The sequence below is a fragment of the Xiphophorus maculatus genome, chromosome 11 (genome assembly GCF_002775205.1).
Source record: "Xiphophorus maculatus strain JP 163 A chromosome 11, X_maculatus-5.0-male, whole genome shotgun sequence".
Lineage (NCBI taxonomy): Eukaryota > Metazoa > Chordata > Actinopteri > Cyprinodontiformes > Poeciliidae > Xiphophorus > Xiphophorus maculatus.
The window spans coordinates 9,546,243-9,561,593 of record NC_036453.1 but is presented as its reverse complement, the minus strand read 5'-3'; the positions used below and the strand labels follow the sequence as shown (position 1 = coordinate 9,561,593).

Sequence of the window (15,351 nt, the reverse complement as noted above, 5' to 3'; positions counted from 1 at the left end):
CCGTGCATTTTCCACCTACCGCTTGTTCTGCAGTGAAGCACAGGCTGCCAAAGCCCACATAACAAACAACCAGCAGTAACAAGCTGAACTTCTGCAGCCGAGGCGGACGCTAACCACCTCCCTGGGTGATTACAAGGCTTGCCAAGCTGCTGCAGAGACCTTCATCATCACAAACACTCCCACCTCCTTTACAGTCATATGCTGCATGTTGCACGTGTGGGTGTGCATCCTAATGAGTGCACCCAGCTGAGCGGCGCGTTCAGACTCCACATCGCCTCTGGTTAGCAGGTATTTACGGCTGCCAGATCACATCAGCCTGAGGTACATCACTGCCCCAGTCTCCTAGCAACCTCCTCTAATTGATACTCGCCGGTGGGGACCAAAAGTCATGGCTGGCAGCGTGTGAAGAGAGATCGGTTTGACCGCCGAGGACCTGCAGACAACAGAGCTTCCAGTTGATGTGAAACTTTGCTTTGCTTGAATCTGAATCTGTGACGTTGGGATGCGTGCGGAGTGCTGCAGCATGCGGCGGCAGTTTGACCTGCTGGAGTCAGTTCATACCAAAGCTAACAGGGCCAAACTTTAGAAAGAGCTTACGGTTACAGGAGTCCAGGACTAAGGTTGTTTGGGGGCCCAAAAGATTGTTCTTTTCTTTATTTTTCTAATGAATATGACTTTTGTATCGCCCTATGACATCCGTTTTATTATTTTCCTAATTCAACTTTTTCCTTTTTTTTTCTTTTAAATTCTATTTTAACCATATTAACCAAAAAAGGAATGCTAATATGGTGTGAATGCAACAAAAAAATGTAATAAAGCAATAGCTAGTTGTCAACATTTACTGTTACTCTGTTTTAAGTATAACAGACGTCTGTGGCTCAACAAAACATTGGTTTTACAAGATGTTAGTGTTTCCCCATCATTTCTTTTTAAAAAACTCAAACATTATGTGCAAAAACAAAGATTCTTGTTTTAAACATAAAAGAAGTATTATGTAAAATTGACTTGATTTACATCATGCTATGAAGTTATTCCTTCACCAAAACCATACCTGGAGTGTTGCTTTAATTATTTTATGCATGTCTGAGAAATACTTTAATCTCCATGGCAACTATTCAGCTGTGTAAAATGCTTGAGTGGACTTAGCTCTGCCTTCAAGGTGCAGTTCCTCATCAGAGCTACAATTTCTAAGCTTCCAAGATTCTGCATCACTGAATTCCCCTCCCCTGCGACTCTCAGCCCCTTCAGACTAGCTAGCAGCAATTAGCAAACACCTGGTGAAACTCAGCATCTGCTGAGATCATTATTATCAGTGAAATGCTGGTAAAAACTTTGTAAAAGGGTTAATAGAGGAGCAGGGGTGTGTTTTTAAATGAATTTAAGACTTTATGGATGTAATATTTAGAAAATGACGAACGACTGCGCTCTGTTTCTGTAAACAGATTCAACAAAGCTGCACAGGAATAAATGACAGGTGTACCCAATTAAACCCTTTCTTCTTGAAAGGAGAAGAAAAAAAATGTGGAACACTGAAGTCTTAAGGCCATTCTTTTATAGGAAAACAACATATTACATAAAGACAGAGGAACTCAGCTGTTAGATTTCCCTCCAAGTCTTCTTCTACAAACCAATTTCCCATGAGGATGGGCCTCAGCTCGTTTCCTCTTTTATTGGAAATCGGATCTCATTCTTCTTGCAACGAAAATGGAATAAATCTGTGGCCAATTTGTTTATAGGAGCTTATCAAATTCTGCTTGTCAAACTGTCCGTTTATTTATTAAAGTGGGACCCGAAGCGGTAAAGGATGTTGACAGAAACGGCAGAGGAAAAGCCCTGGAGGAACGGGATGAAACATGCAGCAGAAATATCCTTTTCTCTCAATGGAGCTTTTAAAGCTCAGTTAAATGTTTCAGATTATCAAACTAATTCATTTTTGACAAAGATAAACAGAGTAAATAGAAGAAGTAGATTTGAAATCATGGTTTAATTTATTAGAGACAAAAAAAGATATTACAATCTAAGTGAAAAGTAATTATCCCCTAAAACTAATGGTTGAACCACCTTTAACAGCAACAGCTATTGACATTAGCATTTTAATTATTGTACAGGTATTCTGGCCCAGGTTGTTTGCCAGATTTTTGAGAATCAATGGCATTCATCAATCACATTTGAGTCCATACTTTGACTATGCCACTGAAACCTTCCTTTTCTTTATTTTTCATGGTTTTATGAGACAAAGATGTGCTTGGAGTCTGATAAACTGACTGGATTCATCAGACTTGTAGAACTGAGAGTCATCAGCATAACGTTGAAAAGGTTTCTTATCTGCAGTTGGTGGTGGAGAGGACCTGCGGCAGTACTGGGGGGACTACCTGAGACGGACCCACATTCTAGTCTATGTGGTGGACTCGTCGGACAGGAGCCGCCTCCCATTGGCTAAGGCTGAACTGCACCGCCTCCTGAGGGTGGAGCCACAGCTGCCTGTTGTTGTCTTGGGAAACAAGCAGGTAAACTACAAGACAGACTGTTGTTTTCAAGTGGAATAACAGTGTTGGTGGTGAACACTTAGGCCCAGTCCACATGGAGACGGTTTTAGGTATATCTGCAAAAATTCTTTTGTGCATTCACATGGATTTGTTATCTTGGGAGACCAGAAACGATCATTTTTGAAACCAGGTTCCATAGTGGATAAATTTCATAACACTGGTCTCATGCTTTGTGTGACGGCCCGTCTTTTCTTTTTTAATCGATGACGTCATAGCTCCATGTATCCTCTTAATCCTATATGGACCTCACTCACAAACAAACCATTTGTTCTGTGGTTTTTGTGTTGTTCTCTAGCAGTGTTACAGCGCCACCGAAAGGCCTGGCATACATAATGGCATACATACTACAACATTTTCTGTGGCGCTGCATCCTGTCGTGTTGATGCTCAGTTTTTTCTTATTCGTTTACAAAAATATACTGTGCTCGTCTCTGTATGTACAGGGCCTTGGGCCTTGTCTATGTGGGAACATTCTTTCTAAAATAGGTTGTCAGTTTTAGAGACATCTGCGTTCACACTTGACCATTTCCAGAAATGTTTCAATCCACACTGAAACACTGAAAACGACCCAAAATGAATTTGTTGGGCTTCTCTTTGGCATATGGTCATGTTTAAACAAAAAAAAGTGAAGAAATCAGGACTAGACAGAGTAAATTTAGTCATTTTTTCTTACCAATAAAAGGACAGCAATTAATAACACAAGAATCTAAAAAAATGTATATAAAACTAATAAAGCAGGTGAAAGTAATTTCCTCTTTAGGTGTCCTGCAGAAATAATTCAACTCCTGAAATAAACATGCCTACACTTCCTCCTCCGCTCATATTTCTTCACTCCGTGCTCCACTTCTGGAATTATGCATGACTCCTGGAGACAGGAAGGAATATTTATCACATCTAACATCGGAGCAGCGTAGCTTTCATCCTCTCGCTGCTGTGGACTGACAGCATAATGAGCTTAAAATGAATTCGACTCAAACTGCACAATGATCTGTAATGATGCACAGTAGCTGAAGCTCAGGCAGAATGTGGTGTTTAACATTTCTAAAACTCTACAGGTGAGTTTAACACACTGTTCCTTCTCTGCTTTCATCTGGAAAATTAATGAGGTGAATCAAATCAAACAGAATATTTCCTCAAGACTTATGAAATCTGTATAAGATTGTTTTTTTAGTAAGAGCATTATGGTAAGGTTGGGAATTGCACCTTAAAATACACAATGAACTGTTAAACAGCTAAATAAAGCATTCAAAAGACTGTTCTGCAGGTCGTCGCTTCATCCAGAATGTTCCTCCCTGCCTTTTATCACATTCAGTCAAATTACAATAAGAACTTGTGTGTTGAGTAGGATGCGGTTATTAGAACTAAGGCAGAAACTACAGCTTTAATGGTCTCTGTAGGAGGGTTGTAATGCAATCACTGCTTTCATGGAGATGAGCTTGAACAAAAACAGCAGCCACCATTAATAAATTTAACATGGAGTTATATACTGACACAATGGTTAGGATTTGTGTTCTTCCCTTTGTTTAAGGTTATCCACCATTTGATTAAGTTGAGGATTTAAATCATTTTAGGTATTTAGGTAATATCATTTAGGTATTTCCACCACCATGAAAATGACCTAGAGATTGATTAAAATTCACCCAAAACATATTTTATTGAATTTTCAAATTCTTCAATCCAATTACATTATATATAAGTTAAAAATGCTTTAAACGGTAGGCTAATGTCCTTGTTTTTCAAGCTAGTTGGTAAAACTAAAGTCTCAAATTGTGTTCAAATACATAGTTTCAACGCTAGAAGATTCAAAATCAGTTCATTAATATTAAAGTAATATTTTTAAAAAAACATTGAAGTTGCTCACCTAAGTTAGCTGCATGCTAGAGAAATAGCAACAGCAGCATCATATGAATATATAGTTAGCATGAATTTTTGGGCAAATTGCCAGTGTTTCAAGAATGGCTAACTATGAAACTTCTTTTTATAATCATATAGAGAGTTTATGTTGATGAAAGACAGACTGATATGATAATGTTGATGCTAATGCTAATATAACTCAAAATTGGCTAAATTTACTTGATAGTCATAATGTGTTAAGCTAAATGTTAGCAAAGCAACAAAAAGTCAATATTTGTAAAGCAAATGTTAGTCTTGGACTGTCTCATTTTAAAACTCATTTTAAGATGCAAGTTGAAAATTATCAAATATTTTAGTAACCAATGGTTCACGGTAACATAGCCCTGCTAGCTAGCTAGGTATTTTAGCAGCTATTAAACGTAGCCTCAACTGGCTGCGTTACAGAACACAATGAACCAAAAATCAAAATGAAAAAAAATCAAACATTTGCCTGACAGAAAAGTCCCGTGAGAAAAAAAAGACTATTCAGAAAATACAAGGAAATAGTCAGGCCACCAAAAAATGTAAGACCTGTGATTACTGTATTTAAGGTCAACTTACCTTTTTAAAAAAAATAATTTTAAGACATTTTAAAGCCTTAATTTTAAATACATAAATTTACGACTTTTTAGGGATGCTTGGACACCTTGTTTTAAAAATGCACTCTTCATGTTCCATTGCCACAGGATAAACTGAACGCCTTGAGTGTGGCAGAACTCCACGAAGCCTTGTCTCTGGACGTCGTGACTGATGACAGGAAGCTGTTCCTCCTCGCTGCCCAGCTGGACGCCGAGGAAGCCAAGAGGAAGGCCTGCCAAGGTCTGGACACCGTCCAGGACCTCATCCTACAGCTCGTCTGATTTCACATGGACATGGGCTAACTGAGCCAGAAATAGAGCCTGTAAGAACATGGTTCACCCCTTTTCCTGTTTGGTGAGAGGTCTGCGCCGGACGAGGAGGTGATAGACGGAAAATCCTCCGCCACCATGGAGCTTTCATACAAACAGGAGAAGAAGAGGAGGAACACAAAATGTGAAATAGGAGATGAAGTTTTGATGAATTCAGGTCAAACTGTACCAGGTCTACTAAAGCTAAGTCATTTTTAACCAAGACATTGTAACATTTTATCTGGAGCTGCCACATATTTTTTGTTGGTTTCTTGTAGATGTTTTTATGCACACATTAAAGTGTTCATTCTCCTGTAGATTAATGAATGACACAAGCTCTATGAAATGATTTCCTAAGGGGATAATTACTGACTCCTGTGTTGATATTTTATTGATAGAGATTAAAAATGGAGGCCTATAACACTTTATACAACAGCCTTGCTGTAGCTATATAAAGACAGTTTGCTGTTGGCGATTGTATTTAAGGGGAAACTAAATGTATTTCCAGTGACTTTAAGTGTTTGTATTACATAATATTCTTAACTTTGTAATTTCCCAGCATTTGTTAGCCTGGTAAATATGCAAAGATATTACGAAGAGAGCTAAATCGCAAATTTAGTAGAAGGTCAAGAGGTGTTTGATAAAAAGTTCCTGAATATTCATTTTAGCATATTTTTACCTTTTACCTGAGAGCTTTTGAAAATGAACCAGATACCCACTTTGATTTATTATGGAATATTATTACACACTATAGGAATAACAATCAACTTTAAACACTGTTTTAAACTCAAAATTATTGCTTTATCATTTTACTGGAGTTTTGACACCACTTATGTTTGTACAAGTTTACAATTTAGTGTTCGCTGGAAAGTAAATTAGACTTTTTTGTTCTATGCATAAAATAATGAATATAAAAAATGTTTTTTAATGAAGACAATCAGTAATAAATTGTACAATTTCCAGTCTTTTCTGCAACATAGAGACCTTCTCTTTCACACAAATGAGGTTGAATTGATATATTAGGTAAAGCGTTGCTGTAACTTTAATCTGACATCTAAAATGTAATTTGTAGCTAAAAAAGGATTTTATATTTATTTGTGCTTTTTTTTTGTATTCTTTCTCTATATGTTGTGCTGATTACATGTTTTAGTCTAAAGAAATTTGATTGTATTCTAGTTTAAAATTGAACTTAAATAAACTTATGTGAATCTTATCTTTTCTGTTAACTGCTGCTGTGTAAATAAAATAGTTTGAATGACTGAAAATCATTTTAATTCCTTAGGAAACTGTCAAAAACAAGTCTCAAAAAAGGACCAATGCAGGATTAGATGAAATGAGTTGCTATTAAATTGTCCTTGAAAGCTGATGAGGAACACGTCGGGTAATTTAACAATGATTCCATTACTTCCCACATGATCAGAGTAGAACACAGGAAGCAATCAAAGATATCTAAGTGACAAGAAAATCAATCCATGTACAAATTTTAAACTTTTGAATTTTCCTTTTCTCTAATAAGAGAATTTAAATTTCTATAAAGGAAACTGGATACATAATACAAATCATCTATTTCCCTTCAGTTTTGTTGCTGTAAAATATTTATAAAAGCAGAAAAAAACAGGATTGAGATTAGGTCCATGTGGAACATTGTTTATTTAGCTTAAATTATTGATTTTAAATGTTAATGAGTTTTATCAGTGGTGTAGACATCCAACCCACTAGCATTGCTTATGTAACACTTAGCTAACAGCATAAACAAAACTACTGTTTACTCTATTTTTATTCATTTATGACTGCTGAATGGCTTTACCTCTTTAAAATTATGGTCAAATATTTGTTGCCTGGTACTCATTGATTTTTACTTGGTGTCTGAGGAATAATTGAGCCAAATCAAGTTACTGGACAATAACAAAGCCTAATTAAAGAGTTGACGTGGTATAAATTGGTAAAATGTATTTCAATTAAATGATTACAAACAAAATTCACCTACCTCAGCCAACAGAGAGTCTGAATTAAGGGGGTAATTATTTAAACTTGAGGGGTCTCTACTCTTAAAGTAGGAATGGCAACATCTATGAGAAAATATGTCTGTTTCCCGTCAGTACAACATTAAATTATCCAGCCAAGTAAACATCTGAGCAAGAGAGACCAGAGAACAACTCAGAAGGTTTGGTTGCATAATGATCTACAAGCCCCAGCAAGTGGCACGTTATCTTGTGAAGCAGCTGGAAAACAACTTTTCTTCCGTTTGCTGACAGACCAGATCAATGCAAACACGAGTCGATAAACCTATAGGCCAACATACCTGGCCTGGGGCAAAGTTCACCAACCGGTCGAGCAGGAAGTGCTCTCTTAGACAAATGTCAGTGTTTTTACTGGTGAGAGGGAAAAACGTGACGCAGTCGGGACGAGAGCTCAGAAACAAACAAAACCCTCCAGCTTGTACAGCTGTTATATCAGAGGGATTTCTGTGGATGATTCGTGATATCACAGCCAGTCAGGGGGCTCTAGAGTTCGTAAGATAATCACAAAATATTTTCCCGCAGGATCAGAACTGGAAATTTCTTGATATTTGCACCTCTATGTGAATTATGTCTCTGACTGTCCATCACGGGAGTATTTAACATCTTAAAGATTCAAAGCTTTAAAAATTCTATTTCAAACTTTTGAACAAACAAGTTTAAAATCTTAGTTCCTGAAAATCTGCGTAACTTAGGGCTCCAACTAACGATTATCTTAGGAATCAATCATTCGGATAACGGATAAGATACAAAATTTTCACTTTGCATATTTGTCATTTAACCGCTTAAGGAATTTTTAAAACATTACAAATACATAAAAATGCAAACAAATTGCTTTTTCAAATGATATTTTCATTTCCTAAAATGCAATAGTGTAGCATTCCTTTAGTGAACGCTTCATTTGTAGCAAAGGATGAATCTGCAGCTAAAAAATACTTTTAAACATCAACATGTTAAACTCTCAGCCATTTCTGTTAGATTTAACAATAGTACAGTTTTGGGCTGGTCTTTAATAATAGGATAGCAGAAAGTGCTTTAAAGATTTTTACAGAACTTGAACAAGGTGAAGCTAAATTATTCCACTTGAGGAATTCTGGGTAGATCATATTTACAGATAAAAACACAAAATGTATTTTTTTGTACAGTTTTGGCTTTATTGCAGCTCAGAATATACCGTTCATTTGGCAAAGGGCTTTTTTTTAAGTCTATATATTCCAGTTAATGATTAATCTATTATTTCAATAACTGATTATGTTTAAATATTTTCAGCCATAGTGCCATCCTATTAATAATAGGATGATGAAGACACGGGTTCATCAACGGCAGACTAACAGCCTTCAGTCATGTAGAGAGCAGGGAGATTAAATATTTACTCTCAAACTGATCTGAACAGAAAAAAAAAATCTTAAAGACATGTTAGATAAAAGTAAAACATTTATTCACAACATTAATGAAATTGACCAATAAATCAAAACATGACTTAGATCTCTGGAGGAAGTTTAAACTCTTTCACCTATAGAAATGTTGGTAATCCTCCAGGTTTCTTTTAAAGCTTAAGTCTTGACTGAGGAAATGGTCACTCCATCAACTTCTGTCTTTGTTGCCTTGGTGATATGTTTTGGGTTGTCACCCAGGACTCAGGTCCAACATCTGGACCCGAGTCAATAAACATCAATAAACAACTTTTCTTCCCGTTTGTGTGAAGGCTTTATGAAGCCAAAACCAATGACGGTATGAGGTCCTTCGCTGGTGGCGGGGAGTTTGGCAGTGAGCAAACAGAGATCCAGAGTATCTATCTATCTATTTCATCAACCTATAGTTGTGAGTTTTAGGCTGCATTCACACCAGCCCTGTTTTGATTTAATTGAATTCTGGTTGGTGTGCCTAGAAAATCCGGTTCTCTTGGGAAGATGTGAATACATAATCGAACAGTGATGCGTACCCAAAAAAGGTAACTCTAGTACGCATAAAAACCTCGGTGTCGGTTCCGTTGCAGTGAACTCTGGTGTGGTTCGAATACATATGTGAACGCCAAGTGGTTTCCATCTGTGGTTCTTGGTGCAGCGCCACCACAGGTGAGGAGGTATCAGATGAAAATGTAACACGTTGTCATTTTGGTCCCCAATTGAACCGACTCTACCAGACTAACACATCTGGAAACAATCTAAGTTGATCTCAAGTGGCAGTAAAGATGTTTTTCCGCTCTTAGTTGTTTTTGGTTCATTGTTGGTTCCTTCAAGGTTTGGTTTCCTGAAAATATTGTAATGACCAAACCACAACTGAAAATGTAGATACTCATGTTGACGAGCCAATGGGTTTTGAGCCGTTTATGATAAATTAAAAAGCAGTTTTTAAGAAGCAAGAACAAAATAGAAAAACTACAAACAGAGAAAGCATAAACACAGAGTCTCTGCTTGTTCATCAGTTTTTCCAACAAACAGCAGGCTGTGTGGCTCTGGTGTTCAGTCCCAGACCTGATGGCTCTACTGATCCATGGGCTCCGGAGCAGCGAGCGAGCTGACAAAGGCTTGGTAGAGCTGCGGGTGGCAGCGCTTGTACTCGTTGATTTTTCTCTTGATCTGTTTGGGTGTGTCCTGGTAGTAGTTCTTCTCATCTCGAGCCATCGCCTGCAGGAGCAACACAAAGAGGGACGATGAAGAAGGAAGTTTTCACACTCAGAAACAACCTGGACAAACGCAAAACAGAGGTTTGAAATGACAATTTGATTGAACAGATGTAAAAGAAAACCAGTTTAGTCTCATTCTGAAGACAAACAAACAACCTAGAAGGTCAGATAAATCCGAATGTTATTCTTTAACTCAGCTCTGATTTCAGTTCTCGTCATAGAAATGAACTCTACATCTTGTGGCACCGTTTAAAGCCTCAAATATAAAAGTGTGTTTTTCAGGGACACTTTTTGTTGCAAGGCGCAATCAGCCACAACTCACCAGGGTTCAGAGTCAAGGATGAAAGTCTTTCTGTGAAATGACTTCAATACAAAGAAATGCTGATGCTTCCAGAGAAGGCAGAGGAAGAACCACTGATGAAAATCCATTTGAAAGCTGCATGACCATCGGTTATGAAACATCTTTAGTCCCACAAGGCAATGGCTCCACACAATAGATAAAAGCCTAAAGTTTATGAAAGGTTGAACTCAATTAAAATTCTTAATCGCACAAATATGAACCGACAAAATATGACTGTCGTTTATCGCTGTTTGTGGATGTTGTTTATGTGTCACATTTACGGAAAAGAACTGAAAAGGATTGAGTGAAGACAAGCCTTTGGACCACTGGATGTCAAAATTGTGGACCGGGGGCCATTTTCAGACCTCTGCAGGATTTTGTTTGGCCCCTCAGTACGCAAGGATAGGAAGAGATTTTTACAAACAAAAATAATCGTAAACATATAGTAAGTATTGACTATGTCTCTGCTTTCATTGAATACACTTTGATAAAAAAAAAGATAAAAAGAAAAGAAAAATGAGGACAAAAACATCTTGGAAAATATAAACCTGTCTTCCAATACAGCAAGCATGCAAGACAATCAACAACGGCTTACAAAATCCTTTTCTAGAAAAATTTGACTGCTTTATTAAAAATATTGTCTATTTACTATATTACTGAAGAGATACAAACAACAAATGTCTTACGAAATATTTTTCATAGTTTTAACTATGAAGTCAAATTGTGGCCCTTTGGTTTTCTCAGCTTGACCATTTTGGCCCAAGTAGCAGAAAACTTGGAAACAAGTGGTTTAGGTAGAAGCAACAGGAAATAAAGTCTGGTTGTAAAACATACTGTCACACTTCCAAAGTTTAGAAGCTCAGAATAAGAGCTGAATTTATCATTTCCAGCCACCGTTTCTGTTTGAACCGTCACCTTGTAGTTGTCCTTATGTTCTCGGATCATGTGCTGGACGTACTCGATCAGGTCAGACGACAACGTCTTGGAGTCCTTCTCCTGAAGGCTGGCCTCCTCCTGCAGCTCTGATGGTGACCAAGCAAACCAAACATCAATCTTTAAAGATTTACTAAACATTTCAGTCATTTGAACCTTCGGAGCAGAAATATTAATTTATGGTCAAATTTAATGTAAAGCAGCCTCAGAACAGTTATTTAAACCTCACACAGCTTTATCTGTCTACTTCTAGTTTCCAGTGTTTAGTTAATGACTGTAATGGTTAATTTAATTGTAATTTTCCATTACAATTCTTGAGTTAATTCACAAAAGTAGGACTGCGGCTAATGATTATTTTATTAAACGATTAGTCTGACAATTAATTGGATAAAAAAAAAACTTGGCACATTTGACATTTTTTTCCTTTAAATACATTAAAAGATGCAAATAAACAATAAAGTTCATTCTTCAAACAAGAAAATAAACATTTTATTGCCTAAGATGCAACAATATAGCTTTCTTGTAGTGAATTTGGACTCAGTAAAGCTAAGACAATTCCACTTGAGGAAAACTTCTGGGGAAAAATTTTTTTACAGACAAGGGTGTTTTTATATTAAATATATTATGTAAAGTTTTGGCTTAATTACTTCTCTGAACGTTTTTTTCAGCAAACTGCTTTTTTAAAAAGTCTGTATATTCCAGTTAACAATCGATTACTGAATTAGTTGATGATTATTTCAATAATTGATTCATCACGTTTAATTTTTCCAGCCCTAGAAAAGTCCATGATGAAGATTCAGAAACTCACTGGTGAGAATGTAAGGTTTGGTGACGATGGGGGCAGGTCCTCTGTCATCGGTGTCTCCTCTGAGGAGCTGCAGGAACAAACACAAACACAGGAAGTAAGTAAAATGTATTTGTAAAACACCTATCACAAGCTTTAAAATCATAAAGTGCTCCATAAAGACACAAACATAAAGAATATAAAAACTGTCAGTAAAAAATCTATTTAAAAAAAAGAAAATCGCCCTAACAAGCCACAGCTCAGATTACCAAGCAGCAGCAGAGAGAATTGGTGATCTATTTGAACTCAGAGAAATGAAAAAGCATTTTTAAAAAGTCTGAACTTATCTTCAGAAGGGTAAAAAAAAAAAAAGACAGTTCAAAAATTTCAGCTTGAAAATATTCCTCTTAGGAAGCAAAGCAAATATGGGCAGTTTAAGATCTCAGAAGTTCAACGTGTAACATAACCATTATGTTTGTTTTTTTCTGAATTAATACATTAAAGAGTAAATGTATCAAACTGTTTAATAGAACAGATGCTGTTACTTCATTGTTAAAATTATTACGTATTTCCACTGTTTAAAACTGATTTTGGGCAGCATCATGCTGGTTTTAGGTGTGGTTGAAATGAGTAAATAAATAAAAAGGACCATGTGTGTTGGAGCAACTGGAGAGGGAGACGCACACTGTCCGATCTGTGCAGCGGGAGACTGGACTTGATTGAATGTTTAAAACTAGTAAAAAAATCAAAGAAAAGACATAAAACGGCAATCAAAGTTTGCCCCAGCGCCGCAGATTGTGTGTTTTAGAAACTGGATCGGAGCTTCCACCCAGGAAACGCCGCCTGGTGCGAGAGGACGCCACCGAGGGGGAAGACAGACGCTCCCGGTGCGATCTGGACTTTACTGTTCTTTTTGGGGATTTTTGGTGGTGCCACTCTTTTTTCTTATATTTTGGGGGGGAGGGGGTTGACGTTTTGGATTTTTTATTTTGGATTGGGACTTTGGATTAAAACGGAGAACTACTTCCAAGACTTTGTTTTGTTTTTGAGGATATGGAACTCGTTTGCAGACATTATTCTCATTAAAAAAAGAACGGGAATTTTTGGACATTTAATTATTTAGGCTTTTTATTTTTTGCTGACATAAACAAAAAAATCCAACCTATAATTATTTTTGAGGGATTTTTGGTTACTGATCTATTTATGAGAATAACTATTATTATTTCTTAGTGTTGTGGTTTATTGAATAAATCATTGATGCTAAAAATCAACAAATTTCATATTGAGTGGTTGGATATTTATTTTCTTATCAAATTAAATGGTGTAACTTATTTTACCTGATTCCTGTGACAGATTGTGAGTTCTGCTTTAAATCGAGCTGAATTTTACAAACGTTTGATTTGAGCTTTATAACCGACACTCTGCCGCCCCCTCCTGGCCTAAATCTGAACTGCAGCATCTGGTATTAACTGGAGGCTCTTCACTTAGGAACCAGAAAACATTGTATTTAGCTTTTAATCACTGAAGTTTCTGTTTACGCTCTTGAAAACAAAACCTTTGTGTCTCATTTAAGCCCAGCTGTTCTCCTTACTGTCTGTTTCTTTATGGGCACAGTCCGGTTGGGATCAAACGACAGACCCATCTCCTGCAGGTTCCTGGCCATTGATTTGTTGTTGTCCCAGGCATTCCTGATCTGAGCACTGAAAGAGAGAGGAAATATTGAAGACACACAGATCCAGGAACGACAAAATCCTTCCCACACATACCCAAATTTATTTACAAAACAAACAAAAGGCAACAAAAAGCAGCACATAAATCATGTGACAATAAAATATTTTACAAGATTTCTGCTCTTTTGAATTAAATTAGCTTGGCACAAAAACCGGGTCAGATCGACTTCTGTTCTATAAATGAAAGAGTTATTTATGACAGAGAATCAGGGACAGGCTAAGAAAAAATAAGAAAATAGAGATAATATTACAAGAAAAAACTGGATTAAGTCAAAATAATATGAAAATATTACCAGAATAAAGATGAAATAATACAAGAAGAAAGTTATATTATGAGAATAATGTTGTATGACAAAAACCCATTAAGAGAGTAAAGTCATAATATGAGAAGTCAAAATATTACAACAAATATATTGCACGTAATACAACATAATACAATACAGTTGTAACATGAGAATAAAACCATAATATTAATAGAATAAAGTCATATGACAGTCACAACATTATGAGTTTAAGGTCAAAATAATACATAAATAAAATCTTAACATGATAATAAGGTCGTAATATTACCAGAATAATACAAGAATAAAATTTGAATAATCTCAAGGCTGAAATGATCACTATTGTTTCTATCACACTTTTCTAATAACATACTCAGATACAGAACTAACCCTATGTTAACAGACATCTATTCTAATTTTCCAATTAACTGAAAAATTATCACTTTAAGACAGTGATCATCAAAATTAACAGATAAAATCTGTACAAGTGTCGGTACGTGTTTTTATTCCGTCTATAAAATATACTAATGTCACCTGAATAAATGGAATAAGCTATTTCGATTTTATGTAAATTTATTAAAACACATTCGTTATGAAAGTTTCACAGAGAGTATGAATCCTAGGAAACATCGGTCCAGATTTGACCTCTAGGTTCCAGGTTTAAAACCAGAGTAGGTCCGATATAGTCCGTAAAAACGGTCAAATAACCGGATATTTTACCCTACAGCGAAATCTAGGAGGGCTAATCTCAAATTTCACAAGTTTCTAAAGGTCCCGGTCAAGCGATTAGACCACGAGTGTCGAGAGTAAAACAGTAAAAACACATTTTAACATCCTGTTACGAACCCTGCTGCTAGCTAATAGCCGAATGGTTCGGAACTCACTGTTCAATCCTCGGGTTGGCCTTCTTCAAAAACTTCTTCTTCAGCTTCTTCCGGTCCGTGTTGTAGTCGAACCGCTTTCTTCTCTTCGACTGTTTGGTTTTCGGCATTTTTAAAATGTGAAAATTGCTTCAGAATTGAGACGGAGCAGCACTGGACTAGCGAGCTACACACAGAACGTGCAGCTGGAAACAGGAAGCACGTGCGTGCGTCTCCCCGGTCATGTGACTAGAAGCCACGCCTTCTTACATTTTTCCTACACTTTTTAAATAAGAAAATGTAACATAAAAAAGTAAAATATAAAACAAAACGTATAAAATGAACATTAATAAATATTTCTACTATAAAAACTACCTCAAAAAGTAAAGCAATACATTTTAAAACTTAAAACGTTATTATTACAAAACAAAGCTGACATTTGGTACAGCTGTAG

At 36.4% G+C, this 15,351-nt stretch overlaps 2 protein-coding genes across 2 annotated transcripts in view; one reads left to right on the top strand and one right to left on the bottom strand.

The window, feature by feature from the left end:
- arl10 (ADP ribosylation factor like GTPase 10) overlaps nucleotides 1–6,552 on the top strand; it is a 16,163-nt gene extending 9,611 nt beyond the window's left edge. Inside the window, exons 3-4 of the mRNA XM_005800386.3 lie at nucleotides 2,332–2,507; nucleotides 5,125–6,552. Of these exons, the coding sequence (XP_005800443.1) occupies nucleotides 2,332–2,507; nucleotides 5,125–5,298 (350 nt within the window). The 3' untranslated portion in view covers nucleotides 5,299–6,552. The remainder of the gene's footprint in view (nucleotides 1–2,331; nucleotides 2,508–5,124) is intronic.
- Nucleotides 6,553–8,759: 2,207 nt separating this feature from the next.
- On the bottom strand, nucleotides 8,760–15,121 carry nop16 (NOP16 nucleolar protein). Its single transcript, XM_005800370.3, has 5 exons — nucleotides 14,922–15,121; nucleotides 13,618–13,726; nucleotides 12,051–12,117; nucleotides 11,225–11,331; nucleotides 8,760–9,970 (listed from the first exon to the last, which is right to left on the bottom strand). Exons 1-5 carry the CDS (start codon nucleotides 15,026–15,028, stop codon nucleotides 9,827–9,829), a joined length of 534 nt encoding a protein of 177 aa, XP_005800427.1. The 5' UTR covers nucleotides 15,029–15,121; the 3' UTR covers nucleotides 8,760–9,826.
- Nucleotides 15,122–15,351: the final 230 nt, after the last annotated feature.